The sequence below is a fragment of the Xyrauchen texanus genome, chromosome 2 (genome assembly GCF_025860055.1).
Source record: "Xyrauchen texanus isolate HMW12.3.18 chromosome 2, RBS_HiC_50CHRs, whole genome shotgun sequence".
NCBI lineage: Eukaryota > Metazoa > Chordata > Actinopteri > Cypriniformes > Catostomidae > Xyrauchen > Xyrauchen texanus.
Window position 1 is genome coordinate 732,448 of NC_068277.1, and position 19,271 is coordinate 751,718.

At 40.5% G+C, this 19,271-nt stretch overlaps 1 protein-coding gene across 1 annotated transcript; it reads right to left on the reverse strand.

The window, feature by feature from the left end:
* Positions 1-3,493: 3,493 nt before the first annotated feature.
* Positions 3,494-10,578, reverse strand: LOC127653716 (epithelial membrane protein 2-like). The gene is made up of 5 exons (XM_052140512.1): positions 10,451-10,578; positions 9,363-9,445; positions 9,113-9,215; positions 4,213-4,353; positions 3,494-4,107 (listed from the first exon to the last, which is right to left on the reverse strand). Exons 2-5 carry the CDS (start codon positions 9,438-9,440, stop codon positions 3,944-3,946), a joined length of 486 nt encoding a protein of 161 aa, XP_051996472.1. The 5' UTR covers positions 9,441-9,445; positions 10,451-10,578; the 3' UTR covers positions 3,494-3,943.
* Positions 10,579-19,271: the final 8,693 nt, after the last annotated feature.

Here is a 19,271-nt window from a genome sequence, read left to right on the forward strand (position 1 = left end):
TAGGCGGAACCAGCACAAAAAGGAACAAAATATGCGCCCAGTTTCTTCAGACGGTCAAGTAAATGTTTAGTGAGTCAGGTCCATTAGGCTGCAATGCGAGCACTCATCATCTCTCTCCACTGGCTGCCGTTTGATGCACGTATTAAATTCAAGGCCCTGATGCTGCATACAGAACAGTCGCTGGATCTGCTCCAACAAACCTAAAATCATTCCTGCAGATCTACACTCCTGCCAGAAGCCTGCGGTCGGCTAAGGAACGTCACCTTGTTGTATCAACATGAAGAGGCACCAAAATACTTTCCTGGACTCTCGGTTTTATCCTACCACATTGGTGGAATGACCTTCCCAACTCCATCCGTGAAGCTGACTCACTCTCTGTCTTCAAAAAATGGCTAAAAACGCATCTTTTCTATGGGCACTTAACCTTTTTTAGTCACAAAAATCACAAAGCGGTTTAATCTGTCTTAAATACTATTCTGATGCTAGTGAAACGTTGTAATATGGCGCTTTTTGTACCACTGTCTCCTTCAGATGATTTTTTTATAATGTGTTCCTCTTTTGTATGTCGCTTCTTCTTTTGTAAGTCGATTTGGATAAAAGTGTCTGCCAAATGAATAAATCTAAATGTAAATTGTTAAAAAATTCAAACTAAATCTAACATAAAACAAAGGCAATCTGAGTAAACACAAAGTACAGTTTTTTTTATTGAAGTAAAAAAGTTATCCAGTATCAACTCGGCCTGTGTGAAAAAGTATTTGCCCCTTAGTTACTAAGTCCCCAAATCTTTGAAACTGGGTTTCAGCTGGACTAGACGCACCCAGACCTGATTACTGCCAGCCCTGTTCAATCATATCAACACCTAAATACAACTTTTGCAGCAGCATGAAGTTGGCTAAAAGCTCTCACCCAGTCGCAGACTATGAAATTCCAGAAATGATGAGGAAAAAGGTGACTGAAATACATCAGTCTGGGAAGGGTTGCAAAGCTATTTCAGAGGCTCTGGGACTCCAAAGAACCCCAGTGAGAGCCATTATCTCCAAATAGAGAAAACATGGCACAGTAGGGAACCGTCCCAGAAGTGGCCATCCTGCCAAAGTTCCTCCAAAAGCACAGCGACGACTCAACCAGGAAGTCACAAAAAAAGGCAAGGACAACATCCAAGAAACTGCAGACATCTCTCGCATCAATATAGGTCACTGTTCATGACCCCACTATCAGAAAGACACGGGCAATAATGCCATCCATGGAAGAGTGAAAAAGAACATCATACCTACGGTCAAGCATGATGGTGGTCGTGTGATAGTGTGGGGGGTATTTAACATGAATTCTGCTCTCTACCAGAAAATCCTAAAGAAGAACGTCCCGTCATCAGTCCATGAGTTGAAGCTCAAGCACAACTGGATTATGAAGCAAAACAATGATCCAAAGCATAGGAGTAAGTCCACCTCTGAATGGCTCAAAAGAAGCTAAATGAAAGTTTTGGAGTGGCCTAGTCAAAGTCCTGACTTGAACCTGATTGAGACCTTTAATGGCAGTTGATGCTCGAAAACCCTCCAATGTTGCTGAACTTAAGCAGTTATGTGAAGAAGAGTGTGCCAGAATTCACACAGTGTTGTGAAAGATCTCCAGTTACAGGAAGCGTTTGATGCAGTTGTTGCTGCTAAAGGCGGCAACCAGCTATTAGGTTTAAGGGGGCAGTTAGTTTTTCACATGAGTGAAATAGGTGTATTTATAATAATAATAATATATATATATATAATATAATGTATTATAATAATAACTTTTTTGCTTCAATATATAAAAAAAAAAAAAAAAAAGTATTCCGGTTGCCATTGTTTTATGTTCTAAAATGTAAGATCTAAAACTATTTAGTATGAAAAATACACAGAAACAGAAGAAATCACAAATACTTTTCCACAGCACTGTACATAAATATGGTCAATTTCCATATTTGGTTGTAAAATGTAAAATATCTCAACTCACACAAACACATATATACGAGTACACTGAACTAGGATACAATATTTTGTTTTTTTATTTAGTTATAAACTTGAAAAAAAGAGTGTTAAAAGTTAGTGTTAGCTGTGAAATCATGTTTGTCCATGAGGACTGTCCCTGTAATGGGAATAATGTCATGTACGCTGAATGAAAGCTGTACTTGCATATACACATAAATGTGAACATGGTATTTAACATCTATTTAGATGTACACTGGTGGCAAAAGTTTGGAATAATGTACAGATTTTGCTCTTATGGAAAGAAATTGGTACTATTTATTATTCTCTTTACTGTTGTACATGAAACTGGTGTTGAGCGGGTAGAATTCAATGAAGCCGTCAGCGGAGGACACGTGAGGCGTCTCAAACTAGAGACTCTGATGTTCTTATCCTCTTTGTTTAGTTGCACATCTTCCACATCTCTTTCTGTCCTTGTTAGAGACAGTTGATCTTGTCTTTGATGACTGTAGTTACACCTTTGTGTGAAATCTGCAGGTTTTTGGTGATTTCAAGCATTGTATAGCCTTCATTCCTCAAAACAATGATTGACTGAAGAGTTTCTAGAGAAATCTGTTTCTTTTTTGACCTCATATTGACCTCAAGACATGCCAGTCTATTACATACTGTGCAACTCAAAAACAAACACAAAGACAACGTTCAGCTTCATTTAATGATCCAAATATCTTTCAGCTTTCAATTTATCACGATTACTCAAGGAGGAGGTGTTGGAGTGATGCTGCTGTCTAGATTTGATCAAAAATGACTTTTTTCCTGACCACACTTGTGATCAGTTGAATGCCACTTTGGTGAATTAAAGTACCAATTTCCTTCCAAAACTGCAAAATCTGAACATTATTCCAGTCTTTTGGCTGCCGGTGTATAAATAAATGGAAACTGAAAACAATCATTACAAGTGTTATACATAAAATACCATAGTAAACACAAATGGGTGTTTATAATTTCTGTTCAATGATAAATTCATAAAAAATGAACACTCTTGCTTAAGATATGTTACTGTAAATGAATTATTTGTGCATTTAGAGAACAATTGAGTTTCAAATATGTTTGTTAAAACGGCAATTGACAGAACAGACGGTTCAAAATAAAATATTCAAATGCCCTCATGATCTGAGAATGACTTTATTTACAGACATTGCCAAAACTGTTAGTATCTAAACATTTCAATTCAGTACAATATTAGTCTACGTTCAGTGAATCCTAAATATTTTAACATAAAAACAAGTTTAAAGAAGTTTTATTTTTCATACTTCAACAGTACTCAGAAGTACCTCTAATTGATCAATCTAGTGTATGTTAACTCAACCCTCCCTCTATTCTCAATACAAGTGTTTACAATACATTTATAATAAACTAATGACCATCTGTTTCACAATTTCATTAATTCAGGATAATCTGCAGAACATATACAAATGCTTTCAAACAGTCGAGTTTCAAAGAATCATAAAATGTCTTTATGATAGAATATACATCGTGTGTGTGTGTGTGTGTGTGTGTGTGTGTGTGTGTGTGTGTGTGTGTGTGTGTGTGTGTGTGTGTGTGTGTGTGTGTGTGTGAGTGAGTGTGTGTGTGTGAGCGTGTATTTATCACTTTGTGGGGACCAAATGTCCCCATAAGGATAGTAAAACCCGAAATTTTTGACCTTGTGGGGACATTTTGTCGGTCCCCATGAGGAAAACAGCTTATAAATCATACTAAATTATGTTTTTTGAAAATGTAAAAATGCAGAAAGTTTTCTGTGAGGGTTAGGTTTAGGGGTAGGGTTAGGTTTAGGGGATAGAATATAAAGTTTGTACAGTATAAAAACCATTATGTCTATGGAAAGTCCCCATAAAACATGGAAACACAACATGTGTGTGTGTGTGTGTGTGTGTGTGTGTGTGTGTGTGTGTGTGTGTGTGTGTGTGTGTGTGTGTGTGTGTGTGTGTTCACGCTGCGGTTTTCTTGCGCAGAACGAAGTAGATGATACACGAAATGAAGGTGAGACAGACGGAGATCCAGGCGAGAATGAAGGACGCTCCATACCAGCCGTTACGCTCGTCTTTATGGAAGATGTCGGTGTAGATGGACGCTGCGATAATTATACACAAGCCTGAAACACACACACACACACGAGCAGTTAAACACTGGAGTACACACATTTAGCTGAACTACGTGTGTCACACAACAGAGACGGTGAATACAAACACACACTTACATGCGAGCAGCTGGAAGGCTCCAGTGAACGAGAAGCGTTTTCCTTTAGGTAGTGTGTACAGCTGTGCTACGAACACAAACAGGCTGAGAATACAGAAGATGCACGCGAGTATTGAACTGGCCTGAACCGCCTGCAGGTACTCTAAACACAAGAAACATGATGTACACAAACACACTTTAACAAATACACACCAGAACAGGACAGAAACAAGAAACAATATCTAAATATTCTTTAAACAAGAAACATTCACTTGAGAAGCAGAACTGTGTAAGATCATAATTGTTTTCAGAGAATTTGGTTTATTTTCTTGCCAAATAGGTTAGGACAAACAATGTGCCAATAGAGTAAGAAAATAAACTTATTTCAAGATATATTTTTAAAAACACTACTTATTTTTTTAAGTAAATGTAACTTGTTTTAAGGATGTTTAGAGGTTTTACAGGAAAACGAGAACATATGAATGTAGAAAATGATTTTTGAAGTAGAGTGGACTTCAGAAAAACAGTTGTTTATTACTCTGTGAAATCTCGTTATATTTAGAAAAAGTAAAGCTCTATTCCTGCTCCTTTCTGATGTCTCGAATGATGGCATTTAGCAAAGTTTCAGTATTGGTTCACTGATGTTCAAACAAGTTCCCTTTCAAGTCAGTCACTTCGACTCTGCGTCAGCCGCTGAAGCTATGGGAAACTCCCCAGTTTTGACGATCTCTGAAGCCTTTTAAAATTACATCAATTTATTGGAAGTTTGTACTTGATACTCTGCCCAATTTGTGCGTCACCTCGAGCATGTTGGAGCACAGCTGCATTTTATCAGCATTTTCTTCAGTACTGTGATTCATCTATTGTGCTCTGAATGCCCGAATCTTCCCTTATTTGTTGATATTGCACACCTTCACAGTGAGTAGATTATTGTTTGTGCTTCGAAATATGAACAAATCTTTGCTTTGCTATTGAAATTGCACATATTCACTGTGTGGATTATTTCTACTAATGGATCCTTTATTATTCATGCATTTGAAACACTATTGCCAGGAGTCTGCAGTTGTATGTGAGTGTGTTTATTTCTTTGTTTTACGTTGTTATAGAGTGGTTTTCATTGCTAGATCTGAGCAGTATTTGTTTACTGTCTTGAACTCGCGTCGCTTAAACGTGTGTGGTCTGTGTGTGCTACATTGTTTTGACTTGTCCCAGAGTAATTGCTGCTAGATTTAGAGTTGGTTATCCAGTGTGTGTAAAACTATCGTTGTTTTTTAGATGTCTGTAAACAGTGCTTCACTTGTTTTAGAGTATTATTTATTGCTAAAGTGCAGCATAATTTATTTACGGTGTATGGAAGTCGCATTTGTTCCCATGCTTGTCACCTTGCGTGGCCCTTAGTTCTGATTGACAACATGACTGGCTTTGTTGTGCTAAGTAGCATTAAGGTGTGTCCTGCTTTTTTCGGCTGAACGTCTCATTAAAATCGTGTATATATTTCACTGTATGCTGACGCGGAAGCGGCAGCAGAAGTGGTAGCCCTCATGTAAAGCCCTCCTCGTGTGAAGACCTTTTTGTGTAAAGATCGAGTCTTCCTGCACGAGTCCACCAAGCAAGGACACCGACAAGGCACCACTCACCATTACACTTAAGTATCTTTTACTTTTTTCTCTTCACTTATTTTCCTTCTTCATACTAACATGTCTACTTCACAAATAACACATGCCTTCAAGCACATCTCTGTTATCTGTTGTAGACCGTTCACAAGATACAGATGCAAGACCAAACGCAACCCACACAACCTACGGCCGCTCTGCACTTCAACACCTGCTCCACTCTCGTTCTCAGTGGGACTCTGGAACTGCCAGTCTGCTGTGAACAAAGCTGCCTTCATTCCAGCTTTCGCCACGCAGTCCACCCTCAGCATCCTGGCACTGACAGAGACATGGATACGTCCTGAGGATACAGCAACACCTGCTGCCCTCTCCAACTTCTCCTTCTCTCAGACCCCTCGACATACCGGTAGGGGTGGGGGAACAGGTTTGCTCATTCATAATAACTGGACTTTTTCACCACAGGCTTCACTATGTAACAATACATCTTTTGAATTCCATGCTATTACTACAATGCAACCCACAAAATTACATGTTGTTGTCATCTGTCGTCCTCCTGGTCAGCTGGCAAACTTGCTTGAGGAGCTGGATGTCCTGCTGTCCTCCTTGCCAGAGGATGGCAGGCCACTTGTGGTTCTTGCCGATTTCAACATACACCAAGACAAGCCCCAGGCCACTGAACTCTTCTGGCCTCATTTGACTTGGAAAGACTACACACCACAGCAACTCACAGATCGAGCAACCAGCTGGACCTCATTTTTACACGTAACTGTACCACCTCTAATATTCTTGTTACACCTTTACATGTCTCTGATCACTACTTTGTTCAATTCAACATGATTCTCCCATCCATTGTAAAACCGACCCCACCTTTGGTTTCCTTTCGCCGTAACCTCCGTTCCCTCTCACCCTCTCGCCTTTCCACTGATGTCTCTGCCTCTCTTCCCACAATAAATGTATTTTCCATGCTTGATGTGAACACTGCCACAGACACACTTAGGTCTGCTTTAACAACCTGTCTAGACAACATCTGTCCTCTCTCCTCTAGACCAGCATGGACTACACCACCCAGCCCCTGGCTGTCTGATCTCAGGGCAGCTGAGAGGAGATGGCGGAAATCTAGAGATCCAGCTGATCTAGGTAAAGCACCACAGACACTCGCAGCTTGTTTAGAACATTCAACACACTTCTCTGCCCTCCCCCTCCACCACCTGACACATCACTGACTGCAGATATCGTCAAATTTTTTACTAAAAAGGTTACAACCATCAGCAATACATTCACTGCACCACACCCTGTCAAACACTTGGCTCCTGTATGCAAATCTTCTTTTTCTATGTTCTTTCCTTTAACTGACATTGAGGTCTCTAAACTCCTTCTCTCCGACCACTCCACAACCTGTTCCCTTGACCCTATTCCATCACACCTTCTCCAGGCCATCTCTCCGTCCATCCTACCTGCACTTACACACATAATTAACACATCCTTTCTTGCAGGCACTTTTCCCACTACATTTAAGCAGGCTCGAGTAACCCCACTGCTGAAAAAACCTGCACTTAACCCCACACAGATAGAACACTACAGACCAGTCTCTCTCATACCATTCATGGCAAAAACACTTGAAAGGGCAGTTTTCAATCAGATCTCCGCCTATCTCTCACAGAAAAAGCTGCTGGATGACAATCAGTCAGGCTTCAAAAGTGGACACTCCACTGAGACTGCCCTGCTGTCTGTCACTGAGTCACTGAGACAGGGGAAACCCTCTCTCTTCTGGGCATCACAGGAACTGTGCTTGACTGGTTTAACTCCTGTCTCTCAGATAGGTCCTTCAAGGTAGCCTGGAGAGGTGAGGTATCCAAGTCACATCAGATATTTACTGGGGTACCTCAGGGCTCAGTGCTTGGACTTTTGAACACAACCTCACCATGCAGCTGGGTGCAACTACAGTATTGCCTCCAAAATGGTCAGAAATCAAGGGGTTACCATCAATAACAAACTAAATTTCACAGACCACATCTCAAAGTCAGCACAATCATGTAGATTTACACTCTACAATATCAGGAAGATAAGACCCTTCCTCTCTGTACATGCCACACAACTGCTCGTTCAGTCCCTTGTCATAACTAGACTGGACTACTGTAACGCTCTCATTGCAGGCCTTCCTGCATGTGCTATTAGACCTCTCCAAATGATCCAGAATGCAGCAGCACGTCTGGTCTTTAACCCTTTCCCCGCCAAACACGGAATTTTCCGTGTTTTATGAAAAAACGCTTCCCCGCCAAACACGGAATTTTCCGGGTTTCCGTGTTTTAGGTGTTATACGGTAAGGAAGACCCCTGCGCATGTTTTGAAAGAGTACGCAACTCTTTGATCAAAGAAACAGACTGCGATCGTCTCAAACATGAAGAAGTGGAGTATTGAGAAGCTCAAAATATCAGACATAAACATGCCTTTTTCTCAGCTTTTTGTCTGAAATGTTGTTTTTTGACAAAACCTGCCTCTGTTCAAGTCGCAATAAAAAAAGAACAAATGAAGATAAAATAAAATCGTTTTTTTTGCCTAAAAGCAGAGGCCCAGATATTTATTGTGATATATAGCATCTTCATATATTCATGGAAGAAAATATTCTGCGGGCCATTAAAGTTTAGCGAAATCGTCAAAAACCCTGGCGGTGGCTGGCAACTTTTTTTTAAAAACGCTGGCGGGGAAAGAGTTAATGAACCTAAGAGAGCACATGTTACACCACTCTTTGTCTCTCTCCACTGGCTGCCGGTTGATGCACTTATAAAATTCAGAGCTGGTTAATGTGGCTCGGGATAGGGAAGTTTGGGGCCCCCTGCTGGAGCTGCTGCCCCCGCGACCCGACTTCGGATAAGCGGTTGAAGATGGATGGATGGATGGATGTCTTGCCCAAGGACACTTCGGCATGTGGAGTCGTGTGGGCAAGGAATAGAACCACCAACCCTGTGATTAGTGGACAACCCACTCTACCACCTGAGCCACAGATTTGCACTTTAATCTGTTTTGAATACTATTATGATGCTAGCGAACCTTTGTAGTATGGCACTTTTCGTATCACTGTCTCCTTAAGATGATTCACTTTGGATAAAAGCATCTGCCAAATGAATAAATGTAAATGTATTTTGTGTTTTATTGTCAGCAAAAAACGCATAAAAGAGCTAATTTAATTGACAGAGAAGATGTGCAGTATTTTGGACCAATGAGATTTGCAGCATGACACAACAGACAGACAAAATACTGTTTAGTTATTTATTTATATATTTAGTTCAGTAAATATAAACATTTTCAAACCTTGAGGATAGTATGCAGGAATTTGAGTGTAGTTCCACTGTCCACCCATCAGAATCCAACGAGCCCAAATATCCGTGGAAATTGTGTCTGTCATCCACCACGCCTACACACACACACACACAATAAAAACAACACAATGAATTAATGTAAAGCTACTTATGAACAATATGTATAGTGAACATATATGTATATGCAGTGTGTGTGTGTGTGTGTGTGTGTGTGTGTGTGTGTGTGTGTGTGTGTAACTCACATTATGTATGGTGGCGGTGAGCAGTAGTGTGATACAGGCAATGTGGAGGATGAAAATGGCAGCGAGTAAAATCAACATGATGACTGAAAGAGAAAAAACAGATTTAAATGAACTTCAGTTCTGATTCTAGTATATTTTAGTAAAGACACAATAATATTGTGCAAATAAAACAGACAGTAATACATTATGTAATACACACACAGAGAGGCTGTGTGTGTGTGTGTGTGTGTGTGTGTGAGTGTGTGTGAGTGTGTGTGTGTGAGTGTGTGTGTGTGTGTGTGTGTGTGTGTGTGTGTGTGTGGTTGGGTGAGTGTGTGTGTGTGTGTGTGTGTGTGTGTGTGTGTGGTTGGGTGAGTGTGTGAGCGTGTATTTATCACTTTGTGGGGACCAAATGTCCCCATAAGGATAGTTAAACCCGAAATGTTTGACCTTGTGGGGACATTTTGTCGGTCCCCATGAGGAAAACAGCTTATAAATCATAATAAATTGTGTTTTTTGAAAATGTAAAAATGCAGAAAGTTTTCTGTGAGGGTTAGGTTTAGGGGTAGGGTTAGGTTTAGGGGATAGAATATAAAGTTTGTACAGTATAAAAACCATTATGTCTATGGAAAGTCCCCATAAAACATGGAAACACAACGTGTGTGTGTGTGTGTGTGTGTGTGTGTGTGTGTGTGTGTGTGTGTGTGTGTGTGTTGTACAGCTATGAATGAGTTGAATGAGCTTGATGAGTTTAAACTTGTCTTCAGTATCACACACACACACACACACACACACGCATGCCGCTCCCTGAAATAACTCACCGTCCTCCACACACTCACAGCAGCTGCTTCACAAACTAATTTCAGTGCATTTATCTTTACATTTAATCAAATATTTGCATTTATTTAATTTTTCTAATTAGTTTTAACTCAAATATCAAAAGCACAACTCAAATTAACAGCTTCAATTGAATGAAAAAACACAAATCATTATCACACACTAACACAAAACAGGTTTAATTAACAAACTTACAATAAATCACAAGCAGTAGATTTCATTCAAGAGGTTCGTTTGACTTCAGTGATATTAAACGTAAGTTTAAATGTTACCTGGCAGATATAGACGACTGATCACCTGATGAATCAAACTTCACAGTTACAGATGACTGGACCAGCTTACCCTGAACGAACACTCAAATCACCCTGTAGAAATCAACCCTCCCTCTAACCCACCCTTCTCTTTCTCTCTCTCTCTTTCAGAAACACGTTTCTTCAGTCTCTCTCCCTCTCGCTCTCTCTCTCGCTCTCTCAGGGTGTGGTCGGTTAGGAAAGTCTTGACAAGCCCTTTTCCCATCGGCTATGAAAGCTTAGTGACAGTTTACTTACCTCCCTCGTTTATGTTCTTCTATTTTATTTATTTATTTATTGATTGCATTTCCATTACATTATATGTATTAGTTTTCATATTTTGTTATTTTTATAACATCACTGGTGCCTTGTTTTGTATTTTCTCTGTTACTGTGTTTTGTTGTTGTGCGTCTGCCTAAATGAAATGAATAAATGTTGTTGTTGTTGTTGTTGTGTTGTGTGTACTGATGTTTGTCCATGTTGTCGGTACAACAATCATCCAATAAAGATCTTGTAACTCTCTGTCTGTCACACACAGATGTATTTATGTCTGTGTTGAGTTTTTGTCATGTATTCATGCTGAAGGACAAAAGACAGAGAAACACTTTGATGTTTCATTACGTCACTGGAAAAAGAAATGTTGGCACGAGTTGTGCAGAACAATCTTTTACTAATATGTCTTCAACAAAAGCAGTGTTTTAAATGTTTCACCATGTTAATTCAGTGCAAAAAAATCATGTTTAAAACTGGTTATGATGTAACACAACCAAAGTGAGACGCTCCAAAAGCCGTCTGATGCATGTGTACATTGACGCATCCTTTGAAAAGCCCTTATAATTAATCTCAGACAGATTGACAAATAAAATGAATTTCTGTGGACTGTAGACCAATGAGAGTCTAATGTTCAAGAATATAGAAATACGTGTCCTCAGAATGACCATGTGACCTTTCAAACTGTTTTATTCATGTTCTTTTACATCTTTTCTTTAGTCATTTTTGAAATGGGATTTTAGTGTCAGACTCCCAGTGACACACAACTGTTATGACATCAGTAGAGCGCACACACATATACACACACACACACACACACACACACACACACACACACACACACACACACACACACACACACACACACACACACACACACACACACACACACACACACACACACACACACACACACACACTCACACACACACACACACACACACACACATGTTGTGTTTCCATGTTTTATGGGGACTTTCCATAGACATAATGGTTTTTATACTGTACAAACTTTATATTCTATCCCCTAAACCTAACCCTACCCCTAAACCTAACCCTCACAGAAAACTTTCTGCATTTTTCCATTTTCAAAAAACATAATTTAGTATGATTTATAAGCTGTTTTCCACATGGGGACCGACAAAATGTCCACAAGGTCAAAAATTTCAGGTTTTACTATCCTTATGGGGACATTTGGTCCCCACAAAGTGATAAATACACGCTCACACACACACACTCACACACACACACACACACACACACACACACACACACACACACACACACACACTCACACACACACACATACACACACACACACACACACTCACACACACACATACACACACACACACACACACTCACACACACACATACACACACACACACACACACTCACACACACACACACACACACACACACACACACACACACACACTCACACACTCACACACACTCACACACACACACACACACACATCACACAAACACACACACACAAAGAGACTTTGACTTTGTCTTTATATTGAATTAATTACCCTAAATGTAGTGTATTAATCTGTGGGACTGTCGCCTGATTTCAGGTTTTACTGTTGCTGTTTGAATAAAGATCCTAATGGCTTAAACTCACATTTATAGCTGGACTTTCTTGTTTTCACACAAAGATGTTATTGTGTGTGTGTGTGTGTGTGTGTGTGTGTGTGTTTCATGCATCTGACAGAGTTCTTGATTCTTTCATGTTTGTGTTGAAATCCGGATGGGAATGTTTTTTGACACTCCCATATTCAGTTCAAACTCACGTTCACACACATACACACAGATGACAGTTCAAATGTTTCTCAACCACTCCCATCTGTCTCACACACTCTCTCACACACACTCACTCACTCACACACACACACACATTTACATTTATGCATTTGGCAGACACTTTATCCAAATTGACTTACAGAGCACTTATTACAGGGACAATCCCCCCGGAGAAACCTGGAGTTAAGTGTCTTACTCAAGGACACAATGGAGGTGGCCGTGGGGATCAAACCAGCAACCTTCTGATTAACAGTTATGTGCTTTAGCCACTACACCACCACCACTCATACCCACTACACACACACACACACACATGTTATGTTTCCATGTTTTATGGGGACTTTCCATAGACATAATGGTTTTTATACTGTACAAACTTTATATTCTATCCCCTAAACCTAACCCTACCCCTAAACCTAACCCTCACAGAAAACTTTCTGCATTTTTACATTTTCCAAAAACATAATTTAGTATGATTTATAAGCTGTTTTCCTCATGGGGACCGACAAAATGTCCCCACAAGGTCAAACATTTCGGGTTTTACTATCCTTATGGGGACATTTGATCCCCACAAAGTGATAAATACACGCTCACACACACACACACTCACTCACACACACACACACACACACACACACACACACCCAGTTGTTGGAGACTCATATTATTTCTATTACTACCTTATAATGCAGGTAAACATATTTTATTAAATGTAACAAATATCAGTGCAGTCACATGTCTACTGTTGTGTTCCTCGTGTAAATATGTTTATTGAGGTTCGATTCTATCATTTAAACACATTATAACAGTTGATTTTCTCATTGAAGTTGAGTAGTCTGTTACATCACAGCGCTCACGTGTCGTCTAAACAGTCAACACTCATGCACACTATGTAGGGCTTCTTGACAACGTATTGAGAAAGAAGAGGGTTTTTGTATTGATCAGTAAATTTAGTTAATAAAAAGTATAATGCAGCACTTTTTATTATTAAATCATTATAAATGACACGTGACTCACAATATGCCAATACAGCAACTTCAAATACATAAATAAGAACACAGCTGTTTGTTTTTGTGCTTTTAAACTCTAAAACACACATCAGTATAGTTCTAGGCAGGCACGTTCCATTCTTACCTTTGAATTACTGTAACACAGGTGTCTTCTGTCTGAATATTACATTTTCCTTATTCAGTTAGGTTCTTATTTATCGATGTTCTTACTGTTTCAGCTTTTCTGTGATTTTCTTTTACTTATAAATCAGGTGTATTTATTGTTATCATTTTTTTTTATTATTATATGCATGTCTTTTGATTTAGCTGGATATAAAATGGATGCTTTTAAAGCAAAAAAACAAGTCATGTTACTAGGCAACTAAACATGACATGAGTCAACAGTCACCACACCCTCAACACCTGAACACAACAGTGTGAGTGACTGTCTGCTCTACTGGCCTCTAATGGCCACACTGACGCACTGCACACATTTACTGTCATTTTGCACTTCATGAACCACAAGGGGAGACATTTTTTCTGAAAAACTTTTTTTGTCTCCGATTTTGTTTTCCTTAAAAAAAAAAATCTATAATCTGCCCCCCCACCCACCCCCGGCCCCACTATCAATAAGCATGAGATCTTCTTACAAGATGACAATGTCTGCGGTACTTTATCTGTTTATTGATTTATAGCAATAGTATAATGCAATAACAAGAATGTTTTGCAAATCTAAATCAAGAACAATAACCCATATAATGTTAGACAGTCATGTAATACATACAATCCCACAGTTAAATAAAGATCAGGCTACATATGTTTCGTATGGCATTCATTGTCAAGTGGGAAAACATCTAGGTTACAGTTTTAAGTGACTGAGGAGGAGGTCCTATGGAGGCGTCCTCTAGACTCATCAGAACCTACCCGCCGGGAGTCTACAGTTGTGGGGACCGCGTCCATTGTGCCGTGACTGTAGGTGTTTGGCGCCAGACCGCCGTGAGAACGGCGTGTGGGGGCACCGGTTAGGTGACCAAAGTAATGAGGGAACCGCTCTCTTTTTCCTGGCAATGTGGGTACTGCGGCCCGGGGTGTGGCAAAAGGTTTCCCTCCCAGCCCTCCACCAGGCAATGGAGTGGTCTAGATTCCATCTCCGTAGCGGCCATCTCGTTCCTTGGTTTTTTTCGTCTCAGGAACGTTTGGGAGCCTTCTGGGTCCCGGAAGTGGTTCATGAGATTGTGGCGTCAGCTCCCTGCAGGGAGCTCTACGCTGGGGCTGAGAGCTGGGCCCAGGTTGAAGCGGAGCTGCCTGTTGTTTAGAAGTCGCTGTGACCTTCGTGGCCCAGAGTGCAAGGTCGGTCGTCGAGCACAGTTCCTGCTGCACATCAGGATCAGGACTACCCAAGTGCAGATATTTAAGTGCCTTGGCCTGGTGGACCCGCAGGAGGGCCATGGCATACGGAGTGGAGACAGCTTGAGCGGCAGCTCTGCCGCCGAGGGTAGTGAGAGCGGAGGAGCGAGGAAGCTGGTTTCGGGCAGTAAAAGGTGCCCTCTATGGCTTGTCAACTCGTCATGCACCTCCAGGAAGAAAGGAACAGGGGGGGCATGGCTGTGAGCGGCGCACTGACCCGAGGAACCAATCGTCTTGCCGTGAGAGGGGAACGGAGTGTTCCAGTCCAGACCCGCACTCACGGCGGCCCGGGCAAGCATAGCGGACATCTGTGTGTCAGACTCAGACTGGATGAGCAGACCCGAAGGTGGCAGCCCAGTCGAGTCATCAGCATCAGACGCCACTGTGACGCTTTCCGAAGCAGCGGTGAAATCATCCTCCAGCTCGCTGGGTCTGAGGGCGTCATCAGACTGGCTGTAGGGTGAGCTGGTCTTGGGTCAGACCCGGACGGAAGCAACAAGCGTGTTGTGGGGCAGGTGGTTCGTGGCGATTTACCTGGCGAAACTGAGCCCACTGCACTCCTTAAATTGCCTTCATCGCCAGCCGCGCCTGTCCCAATCCCATGGCACGGCATGGGGGTGGCTGAAGTGGCTTGCTCTCGGAGGAAAGAAAGCCGTGACCGCAATGCTGCCATGGTTATGTTCTCACACTGAGAACATGAACCATTCATAAAATGCTGTCTGCGTGTGTTCGCAGCCCAGACACGCGAGGCAGCTCTTATGACTGTCAGAAGCATAGAAATATCTGCCGCATCCAGGAACTACACAAAGGCGGAAAGACATCTTAAAAAAGACGCGTCTTTAAAAAGACGTTCAACGCCAATGTGTATACTCTTTTAGAGAAAATATACTCTTTTACTCTTTAAGGAAACGCTGTCGAAGCACCCAGGGGCAAAGCTGCACTGCTGTGCAAAGAGGGAGAAAGCTGCTGATATGCGGCGTAGATCCAACAGCAAATGCTCTACAGAGGTGAGTTGAACAGTAGTGATCTCAGCTCGCTGATCGCACAACCGCTTGGCTCCGAAGAAGAAGACTCAATGAACAGATGCACTCCTTTTATACCCATATGTCTGGGGGAGGGACATGCAATTTCTGTCTGCCAATTTCTCATTGGCCTTTTCTCAAGTTCAGAAGTAACCGAGGCCTTCAAGAAAGTCCCCTAGTGTCGCTTAATTCGACACAACGTTGTGTGAGTGACAAATGGGGAACAGTAGTTATTTTTGATTATTTACTGAGTTTCACCACCAGGAATATCGATGCTATGGACTATTTAAATGCATTAGATGGTCAATGCCTCTCGCTGTGTTTTCAGTGTTAAGAGCTGAGCTGAACTCTTTATTGATTTGACAATGAATGCATATGAAACATATGTAATCTGAGGTTCATTTAATTGCCTGATTTCATGTGTTAGAAGACTGACTAACTTTTCTTTATTAATATTGGCAAAACATTTTAGTTGTCATTTTATATTATAACTATAAATCTATTAATAACTGTCAGCATGAGTTGTCTTGAGGGAAAAAAAATAACAGAGAAAAAAAATTCTGAGGGAGGCACGTAGAAACTTACAAAAAATTACCTAGTGAATTTTTTTTCACCTTGCGTTTCAGGGCTTCCGTAAATGTGCTTGCATACACACCAATATGCCACAACATTAAAAGCAGCTGTCTAATATTGTGTAGGTCCCCCTCGTGCCACCATAATAGCACCAACCTGCATCAGAACAGCATTCAGAGATGATATTCTTCAGCACAATTGTACAGAGTGGTTATCTGAGTTACTGTAGACTTCAGTTCAAACCAGTCTGACCAATCTCTGTTGATCTCTCTCATCAAAAACAAAAAACACATCCAGTGAGGGGCAGTTCTGTGGACAGAAACACTTGTTTCTGGTTTTAATGTTATGGCTAAGTGGTGTACATGGGATGGACTCCAGCTTGATAAAGAGGAATGCCACAACCCTTTTTGCTCCCTAATTTCACAGTTGATAAATAGCAGTTTTTCCTGATACTTTAAAAGCTGGAGTTATCACATACATTTTTAAGGGAGGAGATCAGTCTGAGCTAGCCAACTAAAGACCAATTAGCATCCTTCCAATAATATCACCCTTTGAATTATGGTCATCATTCTCTTAATTCAATGCTGTTTGGTTTTAGATCACATCATTCAACAGAAACAGTTCTCTGCTATTTTGTTGAACAGTTAAAATGCATGTTGGATAAAGGAGAGGTGGTAGGAGCCATATTTATAGATTTGAAAAAGGCATTTGATACAATCAATCACAGCGTACTGTTATCTAAATGATCAACTCATAATGTTTGAGAAAAAAACATTGAATGGATGGCCTCATATTTGAACACCAGACAACAATGTTCAAGAATTAAAGGAAAAATATTATCATCTTTTCTATCGGTGTCCCCCAAGGTTACATTTTAGGCCCTCTCTTAATAAGTATTTATATTAATGATCTACCATCTATCTGTCCAGAAGATAATATCCAAATAAATGCAAATGACACAGTCATTTATGCACATGCTAATTCTAAACAGGAAGCTGCATCTTTACATACAGGGGCTGTGGAGCAAATAACAGATTGGATGACTCATTCATGCTTGACATTGAGTTTGTCCAAAACTGTTAGTATGTTTTTTTCTATTAGAAGAAGCATTCCCCTCCTCCTCCTGAAATGATGGTAAAAGGGAAGAGGGTGCAGGATGTTGAGCATGTTAAATATTTAGGTATGGCAAAATATGAAAATATTTAAGTATAATCTTGCTCAGTTTAGAAATCAAATGCGTAAATATGCAGAAAACTGTACATGCATTAAAAGATTTTGTCACATTTTTCATACTGTATCACAACCTGGTCTCAGACAAATAGCGCATCAATGCAATCACTTCATAATCTGTATAAGAAAGCACTGAAAATAATGGATAAATATTCAAATCTCTCATAATTATTGCAATATAGTTAAAATGTTGAATCTTTTTACATTTGAAAATGTTCTGTTTGTGGCAAATGTTGGCTTATTGTACAAGATCATTCACAATATAGAACCACAACCTCGTAAACAGTTTGTAACAACATATAGTGCCCGCTCAAGATTAACCAGAGCTTCCACTAGAGGGGACTGTCATGTTACTGTTTGGTCAACAACATTTGGGCATTTGGGACAAGGAACTCTTTACCACTGTGTATCCGAGTGCAGTAGTTTTAAACATTTGAAATATAGTTTGAATACTTAGGTCTGCAGTCATTGAGCTAAGAGACACTGAATGTGGCTAGCATTGATACTGAGTGTCCAGTTGGACAGATCATAGATTGGATGCGCTCTGCTTGACTGAAACCTGGCTTAAACCTGATGAATATATTTGTTTATATGAATCTACTCCCCCAGGTTATTGTTATAATGAGCCTCGTCTGAAGGGTCGAGGAGGAGGTGTTGCTACAATTTACAGTGAAGTTTTTGGTGTTACTCAGAGGACAGGATATAAATGGAAGTCTTTTGAACTAATAATGCTTAATGTGACACAGTCAGATATAAATAAAAAATCTCTGTCGTTTTTTTGTCCTTGCTACAGTGTATAGATCACCCGGGCCTTATTCTGATTTCCTTGGTGAATGTACTAATTTTTTATCAAATCTTGTAGTTACTGTAGATAGAGCCTTAATTGTTGGTAACTTCAACATTCACATAGATAATGAAAATGATACATTGGGATTAGCATTTATCGATATTTTCAACTCTCTTATAGTCAGACATCTTATAGTAAAGAAAATTAAAGAAATAAGCCCTGCACCATGGTACAATAATCACACTCATGCTCTCAAGAAAGCAGCTCGGAAAATGGAGCGCATGTGGAAAATACAATATTAGAAGTATTTCAGGGTGCATGGAAGGATAGTGTCACGTTCCTCTGTTGTCTACCCTGTGTTCTGTGTCTCACTATTCACGTTCATGTCATGTTTCCTTGTCTGCTCCGTGTTTTCCATTTCACCCATCACCGTTCACGCTCCATGTCACGTTTTCCTTTTTGTCCGCCCCGTGTTTCACTGTCCTTGTCTAAAACTACATTTCCCACAATTCTCGGCCTCCCTCACTGCCTGCACTCATCATGGTTCTCACCTGTGTCTAATCCAGTCATCACTCCCTGTGTATTTAAGCCCTGCTTTTTGTTCACTCCCTGTCGATTGTTCAATGTTCATGTGTGCACTGCACATGTATGTTCCTGGTTCATGTTCCCGGATGTCAGTTTATTCGTTCGTGGTTTCCCTGCCCTTTGTGTATGT

Coding starts and splice junctions, on each gene's coding strand:
- LOC127653716 (XM_052140512.1), bottom strand. CDS start 9,440: ATGTTGATTTTACTCGCTGCCATTTTCATCCTCCACATTGCCTGTATC. Junction 9,216..9,362: donor TCACCGCCACCATACATAAT/GTGAGTTACACA, acceptor GTGTGTGTGTAG/GCGTGGTGGATGACAGACAC. Junction 4,108..4,212: donor AGCCTTCCAGCTGCTCGCAT/GTAAGTGTGTGT, acceptor TGTGTGTTTCAG/GCTTGTGTATAATTATCGCA.